This window comes from Triticum aestivum, chromosome 6D (assembly GCF_018294505.1).
Source record: "Triticum aestivum cultivar Chinese Spring chromosome 6D, IWGSC CS RefSeq v2.1, whole genome shotgun sequence".
NCBI lineage: Eukaryota > Viridiplantae > Streptophyta > Magnoliopsida > Poales > Poaceae > Triticum > Triticum aestivum.
The window spans coordinates 124,471,327-124,490,853 of record NC_057811.1 but is presented as its reverse complement, the minus strand read 5'-3'; the positions used below and the strand labels follow the sequence as shown (position 1 = coordinate 124,490,853).

At 46.2% G+C, this 19,527-nt stretch overlaps 2 protein-coding genes across 2 annotated transcripts; both read right to left on the bottom strand.

Annotated features, from left to right (window-relative positions):
* Positions 1-19: 19 nt before the first annotated feature.
* On the bottom strand, positions 20-1,574 carry LOC123141325 (uncharacterized). Its single transcript, XM_044560500.1, has one exon. The coding sequence runs from the start codon at positions 1,504-1,506 to the stop codon at positions 133-135; it is 1,374 nt and encodes a 457-aa protein (XP_044416435.1). The 5' UTR covers positions 1,507-1,574; the 3' UTR covers positions 20-132.
* Positions 1,575-16,744: 15,170 nt separating this feature from the next.
* Positions 16,745-18,242, bottom strand: LOC123144040 (chlorophyllase-1). Its single transcript, XM_044563054.1, has 2 exons — positions 17,799-18,242; positions 16,745-17,632 (listed from the first exon to the last, which is right to left on the bottom strand). The coding sequence occupies exons 1-2, from the start codon at positions 18,084-18,086 to the stop codon at positions 16,961-16,963; spliced, it is 960 nt and encodes a 319-aa protein (XP_044418989.1). The 5' UTR covers positions 18,087-18,242; the 3' UTR covers positions 16,745-16,960.
* Between the last annotated feature and the right edge of the window lie 1,285 nt (positions 18,243-19,527).

The window sequence follows — 19,527 nt, the reverse complement described above, 5'->3', positions numbered from 1 at the left end:
TTTTAGTAGCTTGCATGAACAAGTGGAGCAAATTGCTCAGAGGTGCATCCGTGGCGATCGTACATGGACGAACTAATACATCAGCCAGTGAGTATCCTCTCATACACTTTGAAAACAATTTCAACATCGGACTTAGTAGACACTTGCAGGCGAGAAGAAGTTGCTGTGCCCTCCAGCGTGAAGATTGGCCGCGGCATTGCACCTCTTCTCCTTCTCGAGCGCCTCTTCGGCCTTCCATGCTGCTTCAAATGGATCGAAGGAGCACGGCCGCGGTTTGAACAAGTGGTCCTGTCCCTGAAGCGATGGAGCGTCAAGATCCGACGCGGCATTGTACCTCTTCTCCTTGTCATCATGGAAGGCAGGGTTGTGCATGGCCTGATCCTCTGATCTCCACATTGGGTAAGGGTCATCAGACTGCAGCATGCCCTCCAGCACGCCTTGGTCCAAGGCATCCAGGTACAGAGGTTCCTGTTGGCCCATCTCCACGCCAGTGTTGGCTCCAGTGACCGGCTCAACTTCAATTGGGTCGTCTTCCATCATTCTCATTAGTTCTTCAAGATCAAAACCATCTTCCTCCCAATCCGGCAAATCGGAAATAGGCCCCAATGGCTCAAACACATCCTCTTCAGATGTGCTCCTTGCAATGCTCGAGCCAGCCTCTTCTGATTGGGTGGACTCCATCACATCTAGCTGGGAGGAAATCTCAGGAGCTTGAGCAACGTCGGAGTGGCTGGATGTTGTAGTGGACTCGCATGATGCTTGTGCATACTGAACAGGGAAGTTGGTGTGAGGCAGCGGGCCATGCATTGCTCTGGCTGCCTCATCATACATCAAGAACGACGGTGTGGCCGATGCTCCAGGTGCCGGGACGGGGACGGCAACGCACGTCCTCTTCTTGGGGCGTGCCGGTTGAGGATCAACGGCGGCAGCGGTCGCTGGCCTCTTCTGCGCGTGCGTGCTCGGGGTCACGGCCTCTGGTTGCTGTTGCTGAAGCTTGTACGCCTCCGATTCCTGGCGGGCCGCGTCAGGAGCATGCTGAGCCAAGTGCATCTTGCTGAACACCTTCACCCCGTCGGAGACGGTGGCCTCCGGCAGCAGGCACCGGTATTCCTCCATGACCCAGCCTGTCGACTTGCCCTTCTTCTTGAAGGACAGGTTCTTGACCTCGCCGACCTTGACTCCCGCGTGGCTAATCTCCGAGGTTTTCTGGATGCTCCAGGTGCCGCCGCCGGCGCTGCGCACGCTCTGGAGCTTGCTCCCGTTCTTGCTCTTGCACGTGGTGAAGAAGAACCGGTCGCCGCTGCTCATGGCCTGCGGCACGGGCGCGTATCGGGCGGCCAGATCCTTGGGCTCGCAGCCGGTGATGTCGACGCGGTGGATGAGCTTGTCGACGGCATGCAGCGTCTCGCCGGAGAGGAGGCGTGGCAGGTAGTAGGTGACGGCCTCCACTTCCGTAGGGCTCAGCCGGTAGTGGTGGAAGACGTCGTCGACGTCTAGCCCCTCCATCCCGGCCGGTGGCTGCCCGATCTGCTGCTAGGGTTTGATGTCGATCGAGGGTGGGCGGGGGATTGGGATTTGGGAGAGGTTTGTCTGCGGGATCAGGAAGGTGTTGTGGGACGCGAAGGTGCTCTGTGCTGATATTTAAAGACGCTGGCTGGACTTGGCGATGGAGGACGCGTCAGATTTCCCTATCTGAATCCGAAAATGTCCCCACTTCAGTTTGCCGCTCCCGTTTGCTTTCATTTTCTGAAAATTTCCGTCAATCCGATCATGATGCGGTCCAGAAAATGTAGATGACAGATGCCGTGCTTGCCACTCCCGTCGGGCTGGCACATTAACGGCGGCGGCTGCGCGGTCGAGCAGCGGTAGCGTCACGACGGCCGGCTGCAACGCGCACGGACCGGCGCAAATTCTGGGTGGGGAAGAACTTCGACGAGGTCATCGTGGAGGCTCGTCGACGGGAACTTGCGCGCCGCCGGGCTGGCGTGGCGCGACATGTCCATCCTCCCCAACCCCGCCTCATGTTGCGCCCGCGGTTGTCGCGAACCTGCGCCGGAGATCACACCCAAGCTGGCGGCGCTCAGAGAGGCTAGCGACCCCGACGACATGCCCGACCTCTTCTGGGCGATCTGCGAGTCCGCGATGGCTTAGGGGTGGATTCCGCCTCACGCGCCTGGAGACCCAGATGACATGCCGGGCAGCCGGGGCAGAACAAGGCCCTCCGCCTGTCCATGAAGGCGGCGGCGGCGAGGAGGACAACAACCTCGACTTCCTCGGCGGGGGCGGCAGCGACGATGACGACGACGGCCCGGGCGACGACGATGGCGGCGAGCTTGACTTGGTCATGCTGGACGGCGCAAGTGAAGACGAGTAGATTAGTTGTTTTAAAAAAGTTTTAGTTCAAATTTCGTTCCAATCTTTGTAAAAAATCCTAAGATATGAATTATGTCCAAATTTGTCGGTTTGAAATTTGTTGGAAAAAAATAGAAAATGGCCGCCTGTATCGTTCAATTTTCTTTTGAAATCTATATATGAAAAAAAAATGCCCACCGAGCCAGCTAAAGGTTATAATTTGTGTAAAAAAAGCCCGCCCGGAATCATGCCTAAACGGACGATAAGGGATGGCCTTTCTGACTGGGCAACGGCAGAGACATGCCCACAGGGGACGTCGGTAGGACATCAGGTCTTTTCTAGAGGAGCTCGGTGTTTTGGGGCTCGCCCAGCTATTTAAGCCGGTCATGACGGACCTCTCACACGGCAAGCTGGTACTAAAGGGAAAATCCTAACGGACGCTCGTTGCGTCAAGTTGCCGATGCTTCGCACAGAGGCAAGCGAGCTAGCGATCAAGATGGGCCGGCCCAATTACGAGATTTCGCACGTGCTACGGTGTCCGGTTTTGGGAACATTTTGGAAGGTTCCTGACCGGTTTTGGGAACCTTCTAGAAGCTTCTTGAACCGGTTTTTTCACTAGTTTTTCCTGTTTCTTTCTCTTTTTCCTGTTTCTTTTTTTCTTTTTCTTTCTTGGTTTTTCTGTTTATTTATTTCATTTTTCTTTTTTTTTAGTTTTTTGTTCTTCAGAATTTTAAATTCTTTTCTAAAATTCTAAAAATGTTTTAGAAGTTCAAAAAATTGTTCTTGTTATTAATATTTGTTTACAAATACAACAAATGTTCTTCATTTTTGAAAAAATGTTCGCATATTATAAAAATAGTGTTCGCTTTTCAAAAACAAATCCATAAGTTCAAAAAATGTTCAACTTTTCAAATTGTGTTTAGGAGTTTCAAAAAATGTTTCCATTTTCAAAATTTGATCGCCAATTTGCAAAATTTGTTCATGCTTTCAATTTTTTTGGGAGTTTCAAAAAATGTTTCCATTTAAAGAATTGTTCGCAAATTCCAAAAATATGTTCGTGTTTCAATTTTTGTTCGGGAGTTTCAAAAAATGATTGCTTTTTAATTAAAAGGTTGGATTTAAAAAAATGTTTCTAGGTCTCAAAAAATGTTCCCAATTTTAAAAAATGTACGGAATTTCAAAAAATATTCAGAAATGTACGGAATCTCAAAAAATGTTCCCAATTTCAAAAAATGTACGGAATTTCAGAAATTTCAAAAATTGTATGCGTTCTCAAAAAATATTCATTTTATAAAAAAAAGCTTGGAATTTCAAACCACTAAAAATCGGTTGCTACAGGACACTTGACATACAAAGCCCGCCTGCTACAGTATCCTACTCTCTGCAGTGACCCGGCTTGCTACAATGCATCGCTTGCTATATGGGCCGGCCCAATAGGGAGCATTCCTGTGCGATTGCTCGACTGTTTGACGCAGCGAGCGTCGAACAGGAGCTTCCGTACTAAAGTACTGGGCGTTTCGTGCGAGGTTTGGGGATGGGAGACGTGGACGACGAGCACTCGGCGCGCTGGGCCGGCCCATTAAGTGTGTTAGGCGCTAGCTTTGGGCCGCCCTAGTGTCGGTTCAACACTTAACGCGTCACACCGCACCCATGTCGAACACGATGTCTTAGTTGAGCTGGTCCAAGCGAGCCATAGACACTGCATTGGTGCGGGTTTGAAACCCCGCAGGCGCAAGCGAGGATGCACACCCAATTTCTTGCTTAACTAGTGGACCTGTTACGGCAAATGACGCAGAGACCCGTTGAATTCATGTGCACATTGAAAAGAAAATGCATGGTTTAATTGGTTTAGTTGTGGGCAAGCACATATGGTAACAAATTTAACGCCCCGTTGCACCAAATGGCACAGAGTCCTATTTAAAACCATGAGTGCTTTGAAAATATTTGTTTGTGTTGATAAAATTAGGTTTTAGCAACCACTTAGGATGCCAAATGCCACAAGTAATATTTCAAACCCGAAGTGCTTGAAAATGTTTGTCTTTGTCAATAAAATTTGGTTTTATGAACCACTTAAGTACCAATTCAAACCCTTTAAAACCCCCTTAGAAGCCAAATGATGCAAAGTCCCAATTTAGACCAAGAGTTATTAACATGTTTCACATTTATCCTTTACATATATAAGTGTTAGATACAATTTCACTGCACATAGAAATTTTCAAGCTTAAAAACAATGATATATTCAAAAGAAACAACTTGAAATTATGCCTATTGCTAAACTACAACTTGACAACATTAATGTAAACATATATGACCAAGTCATATTTCCATAAAACAAAATCAAGTAACTTGATAGGAAATTATGCCTATTGCTAAACCACAACTTGACAACATTAATGTAAATATATATGACCAAGTCATACTTCCATAATACAAAATCAAGTAAAATGGATTCCACAAAAAGTTTTGGCTTCAGGGCAGAATACTGATCTTTTATTGTGAGTCAACGGCGGGCTTACGCCTCCTGAACTTTATTACCAAGTGAAGAAGCCATTACAAGAGTTCAAAATTACATAAGGGGAGAGGTATTGAAGGGGAAGGTTACAAGTTAAGGTACAAAAGACTATAATCTCTCAGCAAGGTGGGTCAACATAGAGGACCAAGCATTGAGCAAAGTCCGGTTTGAATAATTTTGCAGTGATGCGTCCAAAGGTGGAGGTTGTCTGCAGTCGCCCCGCCGACGGAGTGAAGGCCTTGGTGCTCTGCTCGAAATAACATTGCATTGCGTCATTTCCCGATGTTCCATAGAATGGCCACGAGCACCATGGAGCGGGTTTTATTTGTCAGCTGGCCATCCTATGCATGAACCAGCTGGCCATTCGTCTACAGAATATCGATCTATCTTTGTCTTCGTATCCATTTTCTTCTCCGAACTCGAGCGTGATGCCTTTCTCCTATTCATGGCTCTTGACCGACAATTTTCAAACCATCATATTTGGCTTTTCATTCCATGAGAAATCTGTAATGGGTCTTCACCCATGTCGTCACCAAGTTTATGAGGGAAAGAAAGTGTTGTAACTGGATTGTTGCTTGTTCAGTTTCAAGTTAGCATTTCTAGACTCTTATGGTAATTAAAGCTCGTATATTGTTTTCAAAAGCAAAGCTAAGAATGAAGTACACAATACTATAACTGGGAAAGTAGGAAAATCAAATCATTTAAAGACATTATAACCGAGCACTATTCCAACCCTCTCAGACCATCAACCTTTTTGGCCGTTGGATCCTTAGTTTTCTGCATTTTTGGCCGTCAGATTTGCTCTTAATCGCCCATATCAGCCTCAGTTCGTTGTTAACGAGCGCCAATCGTTATGGGCCGCTGCTCCGGTCGCATTTTTTGGCCTCTGTGGTAAACTTCGGCCTAATGGGCCTTTGCACCCTTCCGGGCCTGTACCAGCGTAGTGCCTTTTTCCAAAAAAAAACTTTGTCTCGATCGGCAGAGTCGCGTGCCTCCCATGCCTTCGCCTGGCGGCTCTCTCCAGAGGCGGCCGGCCTGGGTGACGACCGCTGCCAGGCCAGAGCAACGGATCCATGGCGATCACGCTGGTTCGGGTAACGCCTCGCCGGGCGATGGGGCGCATGTCAGCTCGATTTATTGATCCGTTCGGTTGCATGGCATGCGTCCTGTGAATTTCTAACACCAATCCGATGATGATTGATTGAGACTTTAATCAGCCAGTACTAACAGTTGATGCACGGGCTGCTGGTTACTGAAGGTCAGTTACAATTAGCGACTCATAATTACCATCCAATTTATGCACGCCCATATAATCACAACCATGCCGCTGCTCGTTCCCCACTTTCCTCACATCTGTAAATCATTCTCTAGCAAGGATGGGTGATTGTTAGGTCTCCAACCCTTTCCAATTCTCCCTCCTGCCTGCATCTCGTCTTTCCCCTATTCTTCATCCATCTTTGTAATTTGTTCTATTTACTGATGTTGTTCTTTGTGCCCCCAAAAAATGCAGGTTTTGTACAAGGATGAATCCGAGTAACATACTGTTGGGTTTCTTACCCTTTTCCAGCTGAATCTGTCAGCATACAATGGCCAACGCACATGTTAGTACCAGTGTGTTCTTATGACTCGTTTAACTAAATTTATGGCTAATATCAATATTTGTGTCTATGTACCTTTTAATCATATGATATGATGCTACTCTCTAGAACTGTTTCAAATAATTGCATACGATCTAGCAGGTTATTTAACAAGTGAAATGTGAAAAAGAAATAGACAACGCGTTGATGCGTCCACATCACACTGTGGATCACTCCGACGTTGTTGTATGCGCTGTCGCACTGGTTTTTGCATGTCGTGTTCCTCTCCTTTTGTGCTAGGGACTGTGGTTCTTGTTGCATCCTACTCACCTAGGTCTGCACGTTTCCTGATTGACTTTTGGATCGATTTGAAACTGGGATGTTGGTTTCTTCATTTTCTTATGGCAGCCGTTTTTCTGTCAGGTGAGCATCTCACATTAGTTCTCGTGTTCCTTCCGAGAGAGAAGGAACATTTTTAAATTATACTCCCTCCGTTCCTAAATATATGTCTTTGTAGAAAACCCACTATGAACTACATACGAAGTAAAATGAATGGCCGTCTGAACTGTGATGTCAAGGTTTCAATTGTTCATACTCTATTTGGCATTCACAACCTTCCAGCTGAGATGTGATTATATTATCGGAGGGTGTCAAATTCAGGGGCCATATTCTTATTGTTTCCTTCAGATCTTGTATTTCCCAAAAACCTGCTGGTGAGATCAATCACAGATGGTTTCAGTCTATGCATCTTCACGGCTGGGAGCACGTAAAATCTTAACTGAAAAATATTCGAGAACAACGGTGTTAAACTGCAAACCACAGCAATTAGGAGAACATGATGTCATGTGAGCACAAGGAAAACGGAACATGGCCTTTTTTATAACAACTACAAACAACATTTTTTTGATAAAGATGCTTTTATTATCTCGAAATGTAGCACCAAGCGGATACAAAGCATTATGAGTAACACCCGGCCTCTGCATAACTAGGATGCACATAGCCCAACACGGAGAGTCTGACAAAATGAATGGAAAAAAGACAAATCGGCGACAGTAGAGTCCTATAGACTGACACTATGCCTATGTCGCAAGGGATGGTGGACCGATCCGGAGATTATGATGCCACCCATGTTGGGTAAAAACCACCGTAGCCACCTGCTCCAACCGCGTACACACCGCCTTGAACAGCGGTTGGTACTCCACTCGTTGTAGCGTAGACCACGTACGAAGCGAGTGCGTACAACGGAAAATAACCTGAAAAGGAGAAGCATTTTTATCATTGAAAACCAAATCATTTCTACATAGCCAAAGCGACCATAGTAAGGCGTATGCTCCCACCCGTATTAGCATTTTGAATCTATTTGGAATACCGTCCAACCAATGACCAAAAATATTGGCGCCACTTGTGGGCAGATACAAATTTGACGCTATTTAGATGATTGACCACGTAGTACGTGCAAACTTGCAGTGGAAAAAGAGGTGTTTGATTCTCTCTTCATGAGTACAAAAACAACACTTCTTACTCCCTGGCCAGTTGCGTCGTGCGAGGTTGTCTTTGGTTAGAACAACTCCCCTACCACATGAAGATTTTAACTTTTAATGGAATCTTCGACTTCCAGATTTTCTTGTTGTTACTCACCGGTACCTTACAATGCATGAGTACACGGTACATAGAGTCTACTGTGAATGACCTGATGTAGTAAGGTTCCAGCGAAACACATCCCGACCTTGTCTAATATTAATCGAATCTAGACGGGATAAAAGATTGTGCCATGACATAAGTCGGGGGCCAATCAAATCCCGCCTAAACGAAATATTGGGTGGGGATGAACTGAGCACTTGCGCAATAGTATTTTTTTTTCGCGAGCAATGTTGTACAGGGCTGGATATTGTTCTCGAAGACTGGCAATGCCTAGCCAGATGTCTTCCCAGAAACGAACCTCCGACCCGTCCTTATCGCGAAAGACCCAAAGCGAAAGAGATGTTTCTTTGCCGCCATTAGGCCAGCCCAAAAGTGCGAGTCGCCAGGTGTCCAATATGCCCGAGACACTGCCTTTTGGCCTAGATACTTGTTGTGCAGCATGGTTTGCCAAACACCATCCTCAGTAAGAAGTTTGAACAACCATTTACTAAGTAGGGCCTCATTCTTGATTTGCAAGTCATGAATTCCAAGCCCACCTTGGTCTTTCGGCCTACAAACCACACTCCATTTGGCCAGTTTATATTTTTTTTCTTTTCACCATCTCCTTGCCAAAAGAATCTGGATCTAAAATAGTCCAGTCTTTGCAGGACCCCTTTTGGGAGTTGGAAGAAAGAAAGCATATAGAGAACCATATTTGTGAGGACAGAGTTAATCAAAACCAGCCGTCCTCCAACTAAGAGCAATTTGCCTTTCTAACTGCTCAATCGTTTCTCTAACCGCTTCCAGGGCCGGCCCTGGGGAGGGGCAAGGGGGCCGCCGCCCCGGGCCCCCAAAATCGAGGGGCCCCTCCCCGGTGTACACACGTAGGCAGCAGCAGTGAGTCAGGGAGGATGAGCCAGCGATCGATTCATTCCATTTAGTAAGTAGAAGATAGACGTAGAAAAAAAAGGAACTGATTGATTCCTTCCGATTCGTTCCATTTAGTACGTGCACGGCCTAAAGAAAGAAAGGAATTAATTGATCCTTTCCCGATTGGTTGCTAGGTTAATACGTGCATGTCAAAAAAAAGGAACCGATTGATTCCTTCCTATTCCATCACGCACGCATTCATGCAGATTTTCTCAATTTCTCACCGGCCGCCGACGCTCTGTTTCTTGGCGAATCACGACTGTGCGTTCGGCGCCCCCCTTTCCCCTTTTTCTCATAAAAATTGAATTTTCCTTGCTAATTCAGTCAGGTGCGTACGCCGATTTCATTTTCCCCAGCGGCCGGCGCAACCTCACTTTGCTCTCCGTCCATCAACGATCCGTCCCTCTAAGGTAATATCTTTGTATTCATACTGTTGTTCCTAGTCTACTAGATGAACAGCCGGCACATTGGCACATTGTCAATTGATGTAATTTTTTCCTTTATTTTTTAGCATAGTGTCTGATCATGTCGTCCAGAAGAAAGTATACATCTGGTAGCGATAAAAGGAAAAAGAAGAAGGTGTGGATGACTTGGTACAATTACAACATGGAAATATTCATGGCAAAAGTGCTTGTCAAGAAGAAATCCTAGAAGCTAAGAAGACTTTTGAAGTTAAATATTTATTTTGTTTTGGTTGATATGACGCTCACTTCTTTGAAAGGTGAATTAAAAAAACTCATTATGTTTAAAGATATGTTTGGATTATTAATGGGCTTGGGCACCCTGAAGCCATTAAATGAATTGAACCTCAAGACTATTGCACAAAATCTGCAGAAACTTTTTCTCGTGATGGTTCATGAGATGTAGAGGTATATGATCTCATTTTTTAATTAAAGATTATGATATTCACTTTGCGGGATGGTGTACCATCTGCCATGGAGATTTTCGAGCATGTGAGTGAGTTGATTTTTATCCTAATATCTCCATTCCTTATCGCATCTTATTTACCGCACCAGGGTTTTCAAAGTTGAAATGACTGAAGAACTATCTGAGATAAACAATGAATCATAGAGTTAAATACTTTGGTAACACTATGCGTCGAGAAGAAAGTATTGGATGATATTGACATCGACCCCATCATAATTGATTTTGCATCGTGAAATGTTAGAAGAAAATTTTAAGGTAATATGTATAAATTATTTGATATGCATACTTTTTTTGCATGCATTTAAGTGTTATTGATAATATTTTCTATACATGTATATTCATTTTTATCGTTATGAAATCTATATTAAGGGCCCTGAATTTTAGTCTCGCCCCGGGCCCCCAAAATCTCAGGACCGGCCCTGACCGCTCCTCTACATGCTTCCACTCCGCAATGGTGAGACACCGATAATGAATCGGTATTCCCAAATATTTAATCGAGAATTGGCCATGTGCGCAACCAAACAGGTCAGCATATTCGGCCGCCGCCTCAGTGGCTTCTCCAAAGCAGAAAAGTTCACTTTTATGGAAGTTTACTTTAAGACCCGACATTTGCTCGAACGCTGACAACAAGAGTTTAAGGTTTCGAGCCTTGTCCAGGTCATGTTCCATAAAGAGAATCGTGTCATCGGCATATTGCAGAATAGAAAGACCACCATCCACAAGGTGTGGCACTACTCCTGCAATCTGGCCGTCCTGCTTGGCGCGCTCAATCAGAATAGCCAACATGTCAGCGACAATGTTAAATAACATTGGAGACATGGAGTCACCCTGTCGTAATCCTTTTTTTGTTTGAAAGTAATGGCCTACATCATCATTGACTTTGATGGCCACACTACCTCGAGTTACAAAATTATAGATCCACTCGCGCCATTTATCAGAGAAACCTTTCATCCTTAGGGCCTGTTGGAGGAAAGACCATTTGACCTTGTCATAGGCTTTTTCAAAGTTGATCTTGAATACTACTCCACTCATGTTTTTTCGGTGTATCTCATGGACGGTCTCATACAGGATTACTACGCCATCAAGTATATTTCTTCCTTGCATGAAAGCCGTTTGAGATGGCCGGACAACATGGTCAGCTACCGAGTTTAACCATTCGTAGTCACTTTGGTGAAAATTTTGAAGCTGACATTAAGGAGGCATATGGGTCTGAACTGTTGGATCCGTTCAACCTCCTTAATCTTCGGCAACAAGACAATCTCACCAAAATTAAGTCTGAATAGGTCAAGTTTGTCGGCGTGAAGGCAATTAAACAACTCCATTAGGTCAGACTTGATTATATCCCAGAAATTCTGATAGAATTCTGCGGGAAAACCATCTGGACCTGGAGCTTTGTTATGTTCCATTTGGAACACCGCAGCTCTCACCTCCTCTTCAGAGAATGGTGATGTAAGGATATCGTTTTCTTCAGCCGTGACTTGTGGGATATCATCTGTTCGGGTCTCATCAAGGGTGAAGTTCCCTTCTGCGATTGCCCCGAACAGAGATCTGTAGTAGTTGGTGATATACTTTTTGAGCTCCTCCTGACCTTCGATCCGCCCCTCATCTTGTTGGAGACTGTAAATACATTTCTTCCTATGATGCCCATTGGCGACCAATTGGAAGTATCTTGTATTACTATCACCCATCAGAATGAAATCAGCTCTGGATCTTTGGTAGTATTTGATCTCTTCTTCTCGCAAAAGACGTGCAACCTTCTCATTAGATTGATTTTTCAATTCAATCTCTTGTTGAAATAAGGTGCGCGTCTCAGCAATTTTGTCGAGGTCATCAATGATGGTACAGAGTTGTTGTTTTTCTTTTTTATATATCCCGTTGGTATGTTTTGCCCATCCAGTGAGATGTTGCCTCATGGCCCTCATTTTAAAGTTCCATCTGTGAATAGGTGTACGACCAACAACAGGCCTCTCCCAAACATTCTTGATTATGTCTACAAATCCTTCCCGATGCATCCATCCCAATTCAAATTTGAAAGGACGACGTGCAGCTAGGTTCGTAGATTTAGAATCTAGAATGATGGGTGCATGATCCGATAACGCCTCGATACGCTCTAGGGCTCGTACGGTTACCAGAGGAAATTTTAGTTCCCATTCGGTATCCATGAGTACCCTATCAAGCTTCTCATATGTCGGCACAGATCGGTTATTAGCCCATGTGAACTGACGCCCCGACATACTCGCCTCCCGAAGATCCAAACTGTCTATCACAGCGTTGAATAGGAAGGGCCAATGAGTGTCGAAACGGTCATTATTTTTCTCTTCCTGGTATCTAAGGATATTGAAGTCCCCTCCAATAAGCATTGGGTACGGGTTATCCTTCGCCAGGTTTACCAATTCCCGAAGGAAAGCCGGTTTATGCTCATCTTGGGCAGCCCCATAGACTGCGACTAGAGTCCATGTAAAATTGTCAGCTCTGTTTCTTAGGTGATATTTTATATGAAATTCACCGGTTGAAAAGGCCAACAAGTCCATGACTGTTGTCAGAATACCAAGAAGAATTCCTCCAGACCTTCCACGAGCTGGTAGACTATGCCATGCATAGTCGAAACCACCTGATAGGTGATCGAGGACATGCGGGCGAAAATCACACTTACCAGCCTCGGAAATTGCCACAAAATCCAATCCATGTTCCCTTACACAATCACCCACGTGTTTATGTTTAGCCAAGTCCGAGAGACCTCTGCTATTCCAAAACATGCCTTTCATGGGGAAACTCGGATTGGTGTGGAACTCTTCGCCTTCTTGGGCGGTTTTTGTTTCTTTTTAGAGGAGTGTGATTTAGATTTCCGCGAGGACGCTGTGAAGTCACAAAACATGGACCCGGGTCTTGCGTCATCCAATCCAACCTCGGTAACCTCACCAACCAAGTGGGATATAAGCGGACCATCATATTTGGCATCTGCTTCATCCTCCTCCTCGGTTTCGGGGTTAGGTATGGAGGCATTACACTTCGGAGAAACCTTTAATCGGTCAATCTCCATATGTTTAAGCACCCCAACCGATAAATTAATTTCATTATCATTCTTTCCAATAGAGCATCCAACATTCTTTAAGCTAGAAGAAATACGTGAATCTGAAAAGGAAAGAAAAGATTTTGCAGATAAGTTAAATGGTAATGTTTTCTTTCTTAATTATTTATCCAGGTTGGAGAAAAAACAAAGTACTGATGGGACACAGTAGGTGTCTGGTTTGGTTGAAGCTCTGGTTTATATGATCGCCAGGGCGTGGGAGAAACTGAAAGATTGAGGATCTGTACGTAGCTTTGGCTGATGAAGCTGACTTGCACTCCCCAGTTGCGTTACCAAATGTAAATTATTTATAATGCAAGTTATTCTGAGTATATATGTTGTGAACATTAAGAAATATCCTTCGATTTTGGATCCATAATTAAGAAATATTCAGTAAGCCAATAGGTGTGCTATTAAGACAACATATCCAGATCTGTAAACAATTACTACAAGCATAGGAAACTACTATAATGGTTACCTTTTAAAAATATGTGTTCATGCAGGTAGAGGGAAGTCTAACACAAGCAGAGTTCAGGTTAAGAAGACGACGAGTAGGTCACACATGAAAATGCCGGTTAAAGACTTTTACAGATCATTTGTCCATTGAGTGTCCATAAGGCTCGAACCGACTTCACAATACATAATTCAGTTCCTGCCAAATTGCAAATCTAACTTGCATGTTTCGTGTCTCCATATATTTACAGAATATCCTATATAATCTTTCGTGTCTTCATATACTTGCAAAAAATCCTACCATTTTATATCAATAATCGACGGGCACAGCAACGCGTGCCGGCATGATCTAGTATACTCTGACACATATTGCAGAAAGAGAAGCGTGAAGCACACTTAATTGAAATCTGAACACAAGTGAACATTCATGTCTGTTGAGCCTACTATTTATCTACAGGGGAGCATGGATAAGAAAAGACAGAAATTTAGAAAATGTATGCAAATTCACATATATTGGGGATATCCAGTCCTCCCCTACCCTCCCCCTCGCGTCGCCTCCCCTCGGGCGGCGGCAGGGGCCCCCGATCCCGTGCCGCCAGCCCCTCCCCACTCCCCCATCCCCAGCCGCCGCTGCCGCCGGCAAGGGCCGCGGTGGCGGCGGCCCTGCACTGCAGATCCAGGGCGGGTGGTCACCGCGGCAGATCCCATGAGGCGGAGGCAGCGTCTCACGCGGGGAGGCCGGGGGCGGCAGTCAGGGCGGCGCCCCTGCTGCACGGCGGCGATGGGAACCTACATAGTCGGCGCTGTGGCGGCCGCTGGTGCATGGGTGGCTCCGATGGCTGCGGATCTGGCGTCCTGGCCAGATCCGTCTCGGTACGTCCTTGGTCGGCCGGTGGCGCGAGGAGGACCAGTGAGGGGCAGCTGGAGGCTCCCTGCCGGCGTGCCGATGGCGGCCCTCGTCTCCACGGCGAGGTTCCGTTCGATTCCAGCCAGCTGCGAGGTTGGGGGGACGCGACTTCCGGTGAAAATCGCGCTGACTTCGGTCATGGCGGATGATGGCGGCGTCTATGACGTCGTTCCCTTCTCGAGGCATTGTTGTTGCAGGTCGTGGCACCCCACTCGTGATGCTCTGGGGGGAACCCTAGATCTGGATCTACCGGATCGGACGAAGATGGTACCTTTGATGCCGTTGTCCCTCCTGAGTTCATCGTTTTGGAGCAAGTGCTGGTTGGACGGGACAAGCGGAAGAGCAGTGTCTCATCCACCGCAAGGCCGACGGCGGATCCCGGTGGCATGGCGCTGCGGGGGTTCGGCGACGGGCGCGTGTGGACGGATACATGCAGCATGGTGGAGTTGTTTGGCGTCGTGGTGGCGTCGACGGCAGGCCAGGCAAGGTCGACGGGCCAGTTTCTGCTCTGGAGATGGACTGGTGGAAGATGGCGGCGGCAGCCTCTGAGAGTGCGTCGGTCTGGTATGGGACCCAGTCCCGGTGTGTGGCTGGGCTGGGGCATCCGACTTTAGATGTTAGGGTTTGGTGCGATATCCGTTTAGTATTAGGCTCGGATATTCGGCACACCTTCATCAATGGGATAGGAGTAGCAACAGGTGTTGCCTAGATGGTGGCTTCAGGCTGACTAATGTATTACTTTGTATGGTCTCTATGAATAATTAATAAAATGGCCGCATGCATCATCCAGATGCAGAGGCCGGGGGTCTATCCTCCTTTTCAAAAAAAAGAATCACATATATTTTTCTAAAATCCCATGGAAATGTGTTGGTCAACTGGTCTATCAGGACAGTGTATTCTCATATTTCAGGGAATATGAAATTCATACAAAAAGAAAACATGGGACATAGATGGGGACTGTCTTTAAGGCAAAGCAAGTAACTAATCAAGAAAGAAGCTTGCACATTCCATTTTCCTGGAGTAAACATTGCAAAGTACCCAGCTATTAAAGTTCCCAGCTAGTACTTAGTATTTGACAATGGGACAACAAATTAGCAGACTGCACAAGCACCAACTTACATGTATGAGGCTCTATTAAGTAAACATGATTGAAGGTTATTTACCTGTGCTCGACCAAGTTAGAGATAGTTTTAGTCCCAGTCACCTTAAATAAACTTGTATGGAATTCTCTGTAGATATCTGAGAAGTGTTTATTTGCTGAAATAGGTTAAGCGGTTTAAAAGCTATGAACAGAACAACAACCGACTCAGTAACTCAATTAAAGTTTCAGCTAAACTTAGAACTGGTTATTTAGGTTTTTTGCTTGAGGAAAATATTAATTTATTCATGAAATAGAGATTTAACCTTTTTTGTATTTAAGCTGATATAAACTTTATATGTACTGCAGGCAGTTTGTTTAAATCCACAAAACAGTCCCTTCATTAGGTTAATGATGAAAGTTTTTTTTTGCAGGTATTTCAGTGATGAAAATTAATGACTAATTATGGTGCAAAATATCAACGTTCCTTCAGTATTTTGAACTGCAGGGTGTAATTTGGCCATCCAAGTTCAAATTTGACCAACTACTAATCTGAGAGTATGTGGGTTATGTTAAAACACAATAAAGTTGTGTTTGTGTCCAAAAGTACTTTTTTATGATTGTGATTTGTAATATTGTACTACTTCAAACTTGGACAATAAATTTAACACCTTACTACAGGAGGGAGTAGTCTCCACGGCGAGAATGTTGACTCTTGTTTTTCTTTTCAGCCGGTAGCTTGATGGTTCAGATACTGGGGTCATTTCTTGATATTGATGTATCAGAGGACAGTTACCAGTTGAACAACTGATACATAAATCGCAAAGATACGAGGATTAAATAGCTCAGCAGTCTTGTCAGCGCCGACAAAGCAATTTTTCATATGATCACTACTGCAACGTTATGCCAAATAACTAGTATGACACTGCAACAAGATATAACTACAATTACTGCCAGTTGCACAAGGAATGGAAAGCTCACTAGGCTGACAAAAATAGGGGCGGCCCGCTAGTGGCCTGAGCAACTGATGAAAACAAACTGTGGTGCGTCGTGGCGTGGAGAACACGGCTACAGAAATTGGTGTTGTGTATCACTCGAGTAAACGCCTAGGGTAGCCTGATTTTGTATCAATAACATTCTAAATCCCCCTTTCCCTCGAATGTAAATCCATCCACATGATGTAGTATGTAATAGATTACTTCATGCTGATTCTGCATCAACGTTTGTCAACTAGATATATGTCTGACACTAGATTACAAATTCTCCATGGGATCAGAACTGCACCTGGTATGCTTGGGATCAGACGGCATATTCCAGCCCAAGACACGAAAAACAAGATTATACTCACAGGAGTAGTATACATCTGGAAACAGAGCAGAAGTACCATTGCAGGCTCGCAGGAGCAAGAAGTAAAGCAGCAGCAGTTTTAGCTTGCATGAACAAGTGAAGCAAATTGCTCAGAGGTACAGTACATCTGTACTTTATTTAGTGGACCAACCTGCGGCTGGTTAACTTTTGGCATGAGCCAGCTGCTGCTTCACGCCACGCGGTGCTCAACCGGATCAAGCGTGGTGGGTGCAACCGCCGGGTCTCTCAGTATGGCCTCAAGATCTGCATCTTTCTCACCCAAGGCAGCATTAAGAAATGCCACCATGATCCCAGCAACGCACCTCCGCATCTTGCCCTTGCACCCGTTCCCATCCTTGCAGACGCAGGTGATGAACTTGGGGGCGTCGTCGTCCAGCATGTCCAGATGCCCGTAGTCCTTGGTCACAAAGTAGTAGCAGGGCGGCCTGCACTCGCGGTAGAACTCGGCGTGGTTCACGTCCTTGGGTGCGCAGGGAGGGAAGAATATGTTCTTCTTCTCCTCGCCGAGCCCGGTGCCGATGACCAGCACCGGCATCGCCATGCCGAAGGAGGACGGCTCGTAGGTGAGGATCTTGGGCTGGAGCTGGGAGGACTTCCCCGTGCCGGCGACGGGGTCGAGTCCGATGAGCGCGGAGAAGGTTAGCTGGGTCTTGGCGTGCCCCAAGGCCAGGGAGAAAGCCGTGTGGCCTCCTCGGCTGTGGCCGGCCAAGGCGAGCTTCGAGAGCTCCGGCTCGACGCCTTTGGGCAGCACGGACGGGAGGCCGTCGGGGAGCCAGTCTGCCACCTTGGCTGCCGCGGCGATGTCCTCTGCGTCACCCGAAGGTATGATACTGATGCTGAACTGCACTACAAAATTTTGCAGAATTAGTTAGTTGATCACCACAAGCTAGCACACATACAGAGTTACAACAGATCATCTTTTGAGAGAGACTTGAGGTTAAACCCTCTTGTCTCTGCGTCATTGTTGAGGTAATTTCTGTATACATGTGAAGATGGTAGCGATCGACCTGGGGCGCGACAATGATGAAGCCGTGGGATGCGACGTGCCGGAGAAGGTGTTCGTAGAAGTGGTTATGGAGGAAGAAGCCGTGCAAGAGCATGGCCACGGGGTAGGTTCCTGCATCCTTGGGTGCGACGATCAGCACCGGGATCGGTGGTGTCGGCGCCGCATTCTCATCCACCTGAATCGCCTCGACCGCAAGCTTCCCCGGCTGGAACACCGATGTGAACGCCTCGGGAACCTCGGCGCCGGCGGCGGACTTGTTCATCGTCTCTGCGGGTGCTGCTGCTGCCATCTCTCACTCAAGCTCAGGGCACCAACTCTCTGTCTTAACAAGAGCTTTGAGGTTCCGATGACGATAAGAGAGGACCAAGGTGGCAAATTTATAGGAGGCCGGGTGGATGTTAATTGTGGCTGCTTTGGGCATTAGTCTAAAAGCACTTCGCTTGGGAAATAAGAAGAACGTGTTGGAGAAATGTAGGCTTTGAATGCACATAGACCATGTCCACATGCATGAATAAGACTGATTCCATCTAACTGCATTTGTTCACTGAACTGTCCCCCATCCCATCACTTCATGATGCACACAGTATAGATGGGATCATGGCCTCATGGGAGTGAGCTGGCCAGCTCACTCCAGCTTGTTAATTTCTGTATGCATGATTCATATTTTTCCTGTAAATTTCGCTTCTCTGTGGTTCCATATCATGAGAACTCTGGGAGAGAGCTAAGAAGTAGAATTGTGCAACAAGATTTTGTATGTACTTTGTTTTCAGCAGTAATTCTGTCCAGAGAACATATATGCTACCAGATCAGATCTGCTCCTCTCTGAAACAGGAGAAGTACTGTTATGACTGATTTAGTCCTTGATCAAAATCATACACGCGTACAAGAATTTCATAGTGCTGTGTATCCGATTCGCTTGTCCACGATGTTAACTCACAGTTACCATTGCAGAAGGCTATAAGCGAACCAGTTAGCATCACGGACATAGGAATGCAAAGTGCAGTAATCATCTGATCCCTTCCCCTTTCTGTTCGTTGTTTTGTTTTTGACATTTTTTTCTGAAAATAGAGCAACCGAGGCATGTGCTGATGTGCGTTCAGCCACGCCCGTGAATGAATAGGCCATACATGATACATCTGAGCTTCGAAAGCTGTATAGAATGAAGTTAAACCAGTTGGAATTGCTTGAGCTTTTTATGTGTTTGGAATAGCATGTCCCGGTCACTCCTTCAACAAGACTCTTTCGAATTCTGGCTGGTTTGTTGTGCACATTTATTTCCACCCTTCTCATTGTTAGAAGGGAGAGAGGGATTTGGTGGAATCGTTTTATTGTATTGCTTGAGCCTCGTGGGCATATATATAGGAGTACAATCATCTACTTGGAGTACAAGACAAGCCAGAACAAATCCTAGTCTATCTCGTCTTTCCTAATAAACATTATACTCAACATCCCCCCGCAGTCATAACGGTAGCGACGCAGACGGTGAGACTGGAGAAGAATCCGAAGGCGAGCCGACGGACACCCCCTCCCCCCTCCCACAGTCGTAACGGTCGACGCATCGCGGAGTCGTGGCTGGAGTGGCAAACAACGAGGTTGCTCAAGCAAGGCGGTAACCCTTTCTGCCATTTATCGAGGTAGCCGAGAGCGTATGATGGTGGAGCCGTGGTCGAGGTAGCCGTGCGAAGAATGCCGTGGTCGATGTCGAGTCGGGTAGCCGGTGTCGAGGAAGT

What these genes read in the sequence shown, in the direction of transcription:
- LOC123144040 (XM_044563054.1), bottom strand. Translation starts at nt 18,086, where the DNA reads ATGGCAGCAGCAGCACCCGCAGAGACGATGAACAAGTCCGCCGCCGGC. An exon ending in TCATCATTGTCGCGCCCCAG is followed by an intron (nt 17,633 to 17,798) that starts GTCGATCGCTAC and finishes TTTGTAGTGCAG; the next exon opens with TTCAGCATCAGTATCATACC.
- LOC123141325 (XM_044560500.1), bottom strand. Translation starts at nt 1,506, where the DNA reads ATGGAGGGGCTAGACGTCGACGACGTCTTCCACCACTACCGGCTGAGC.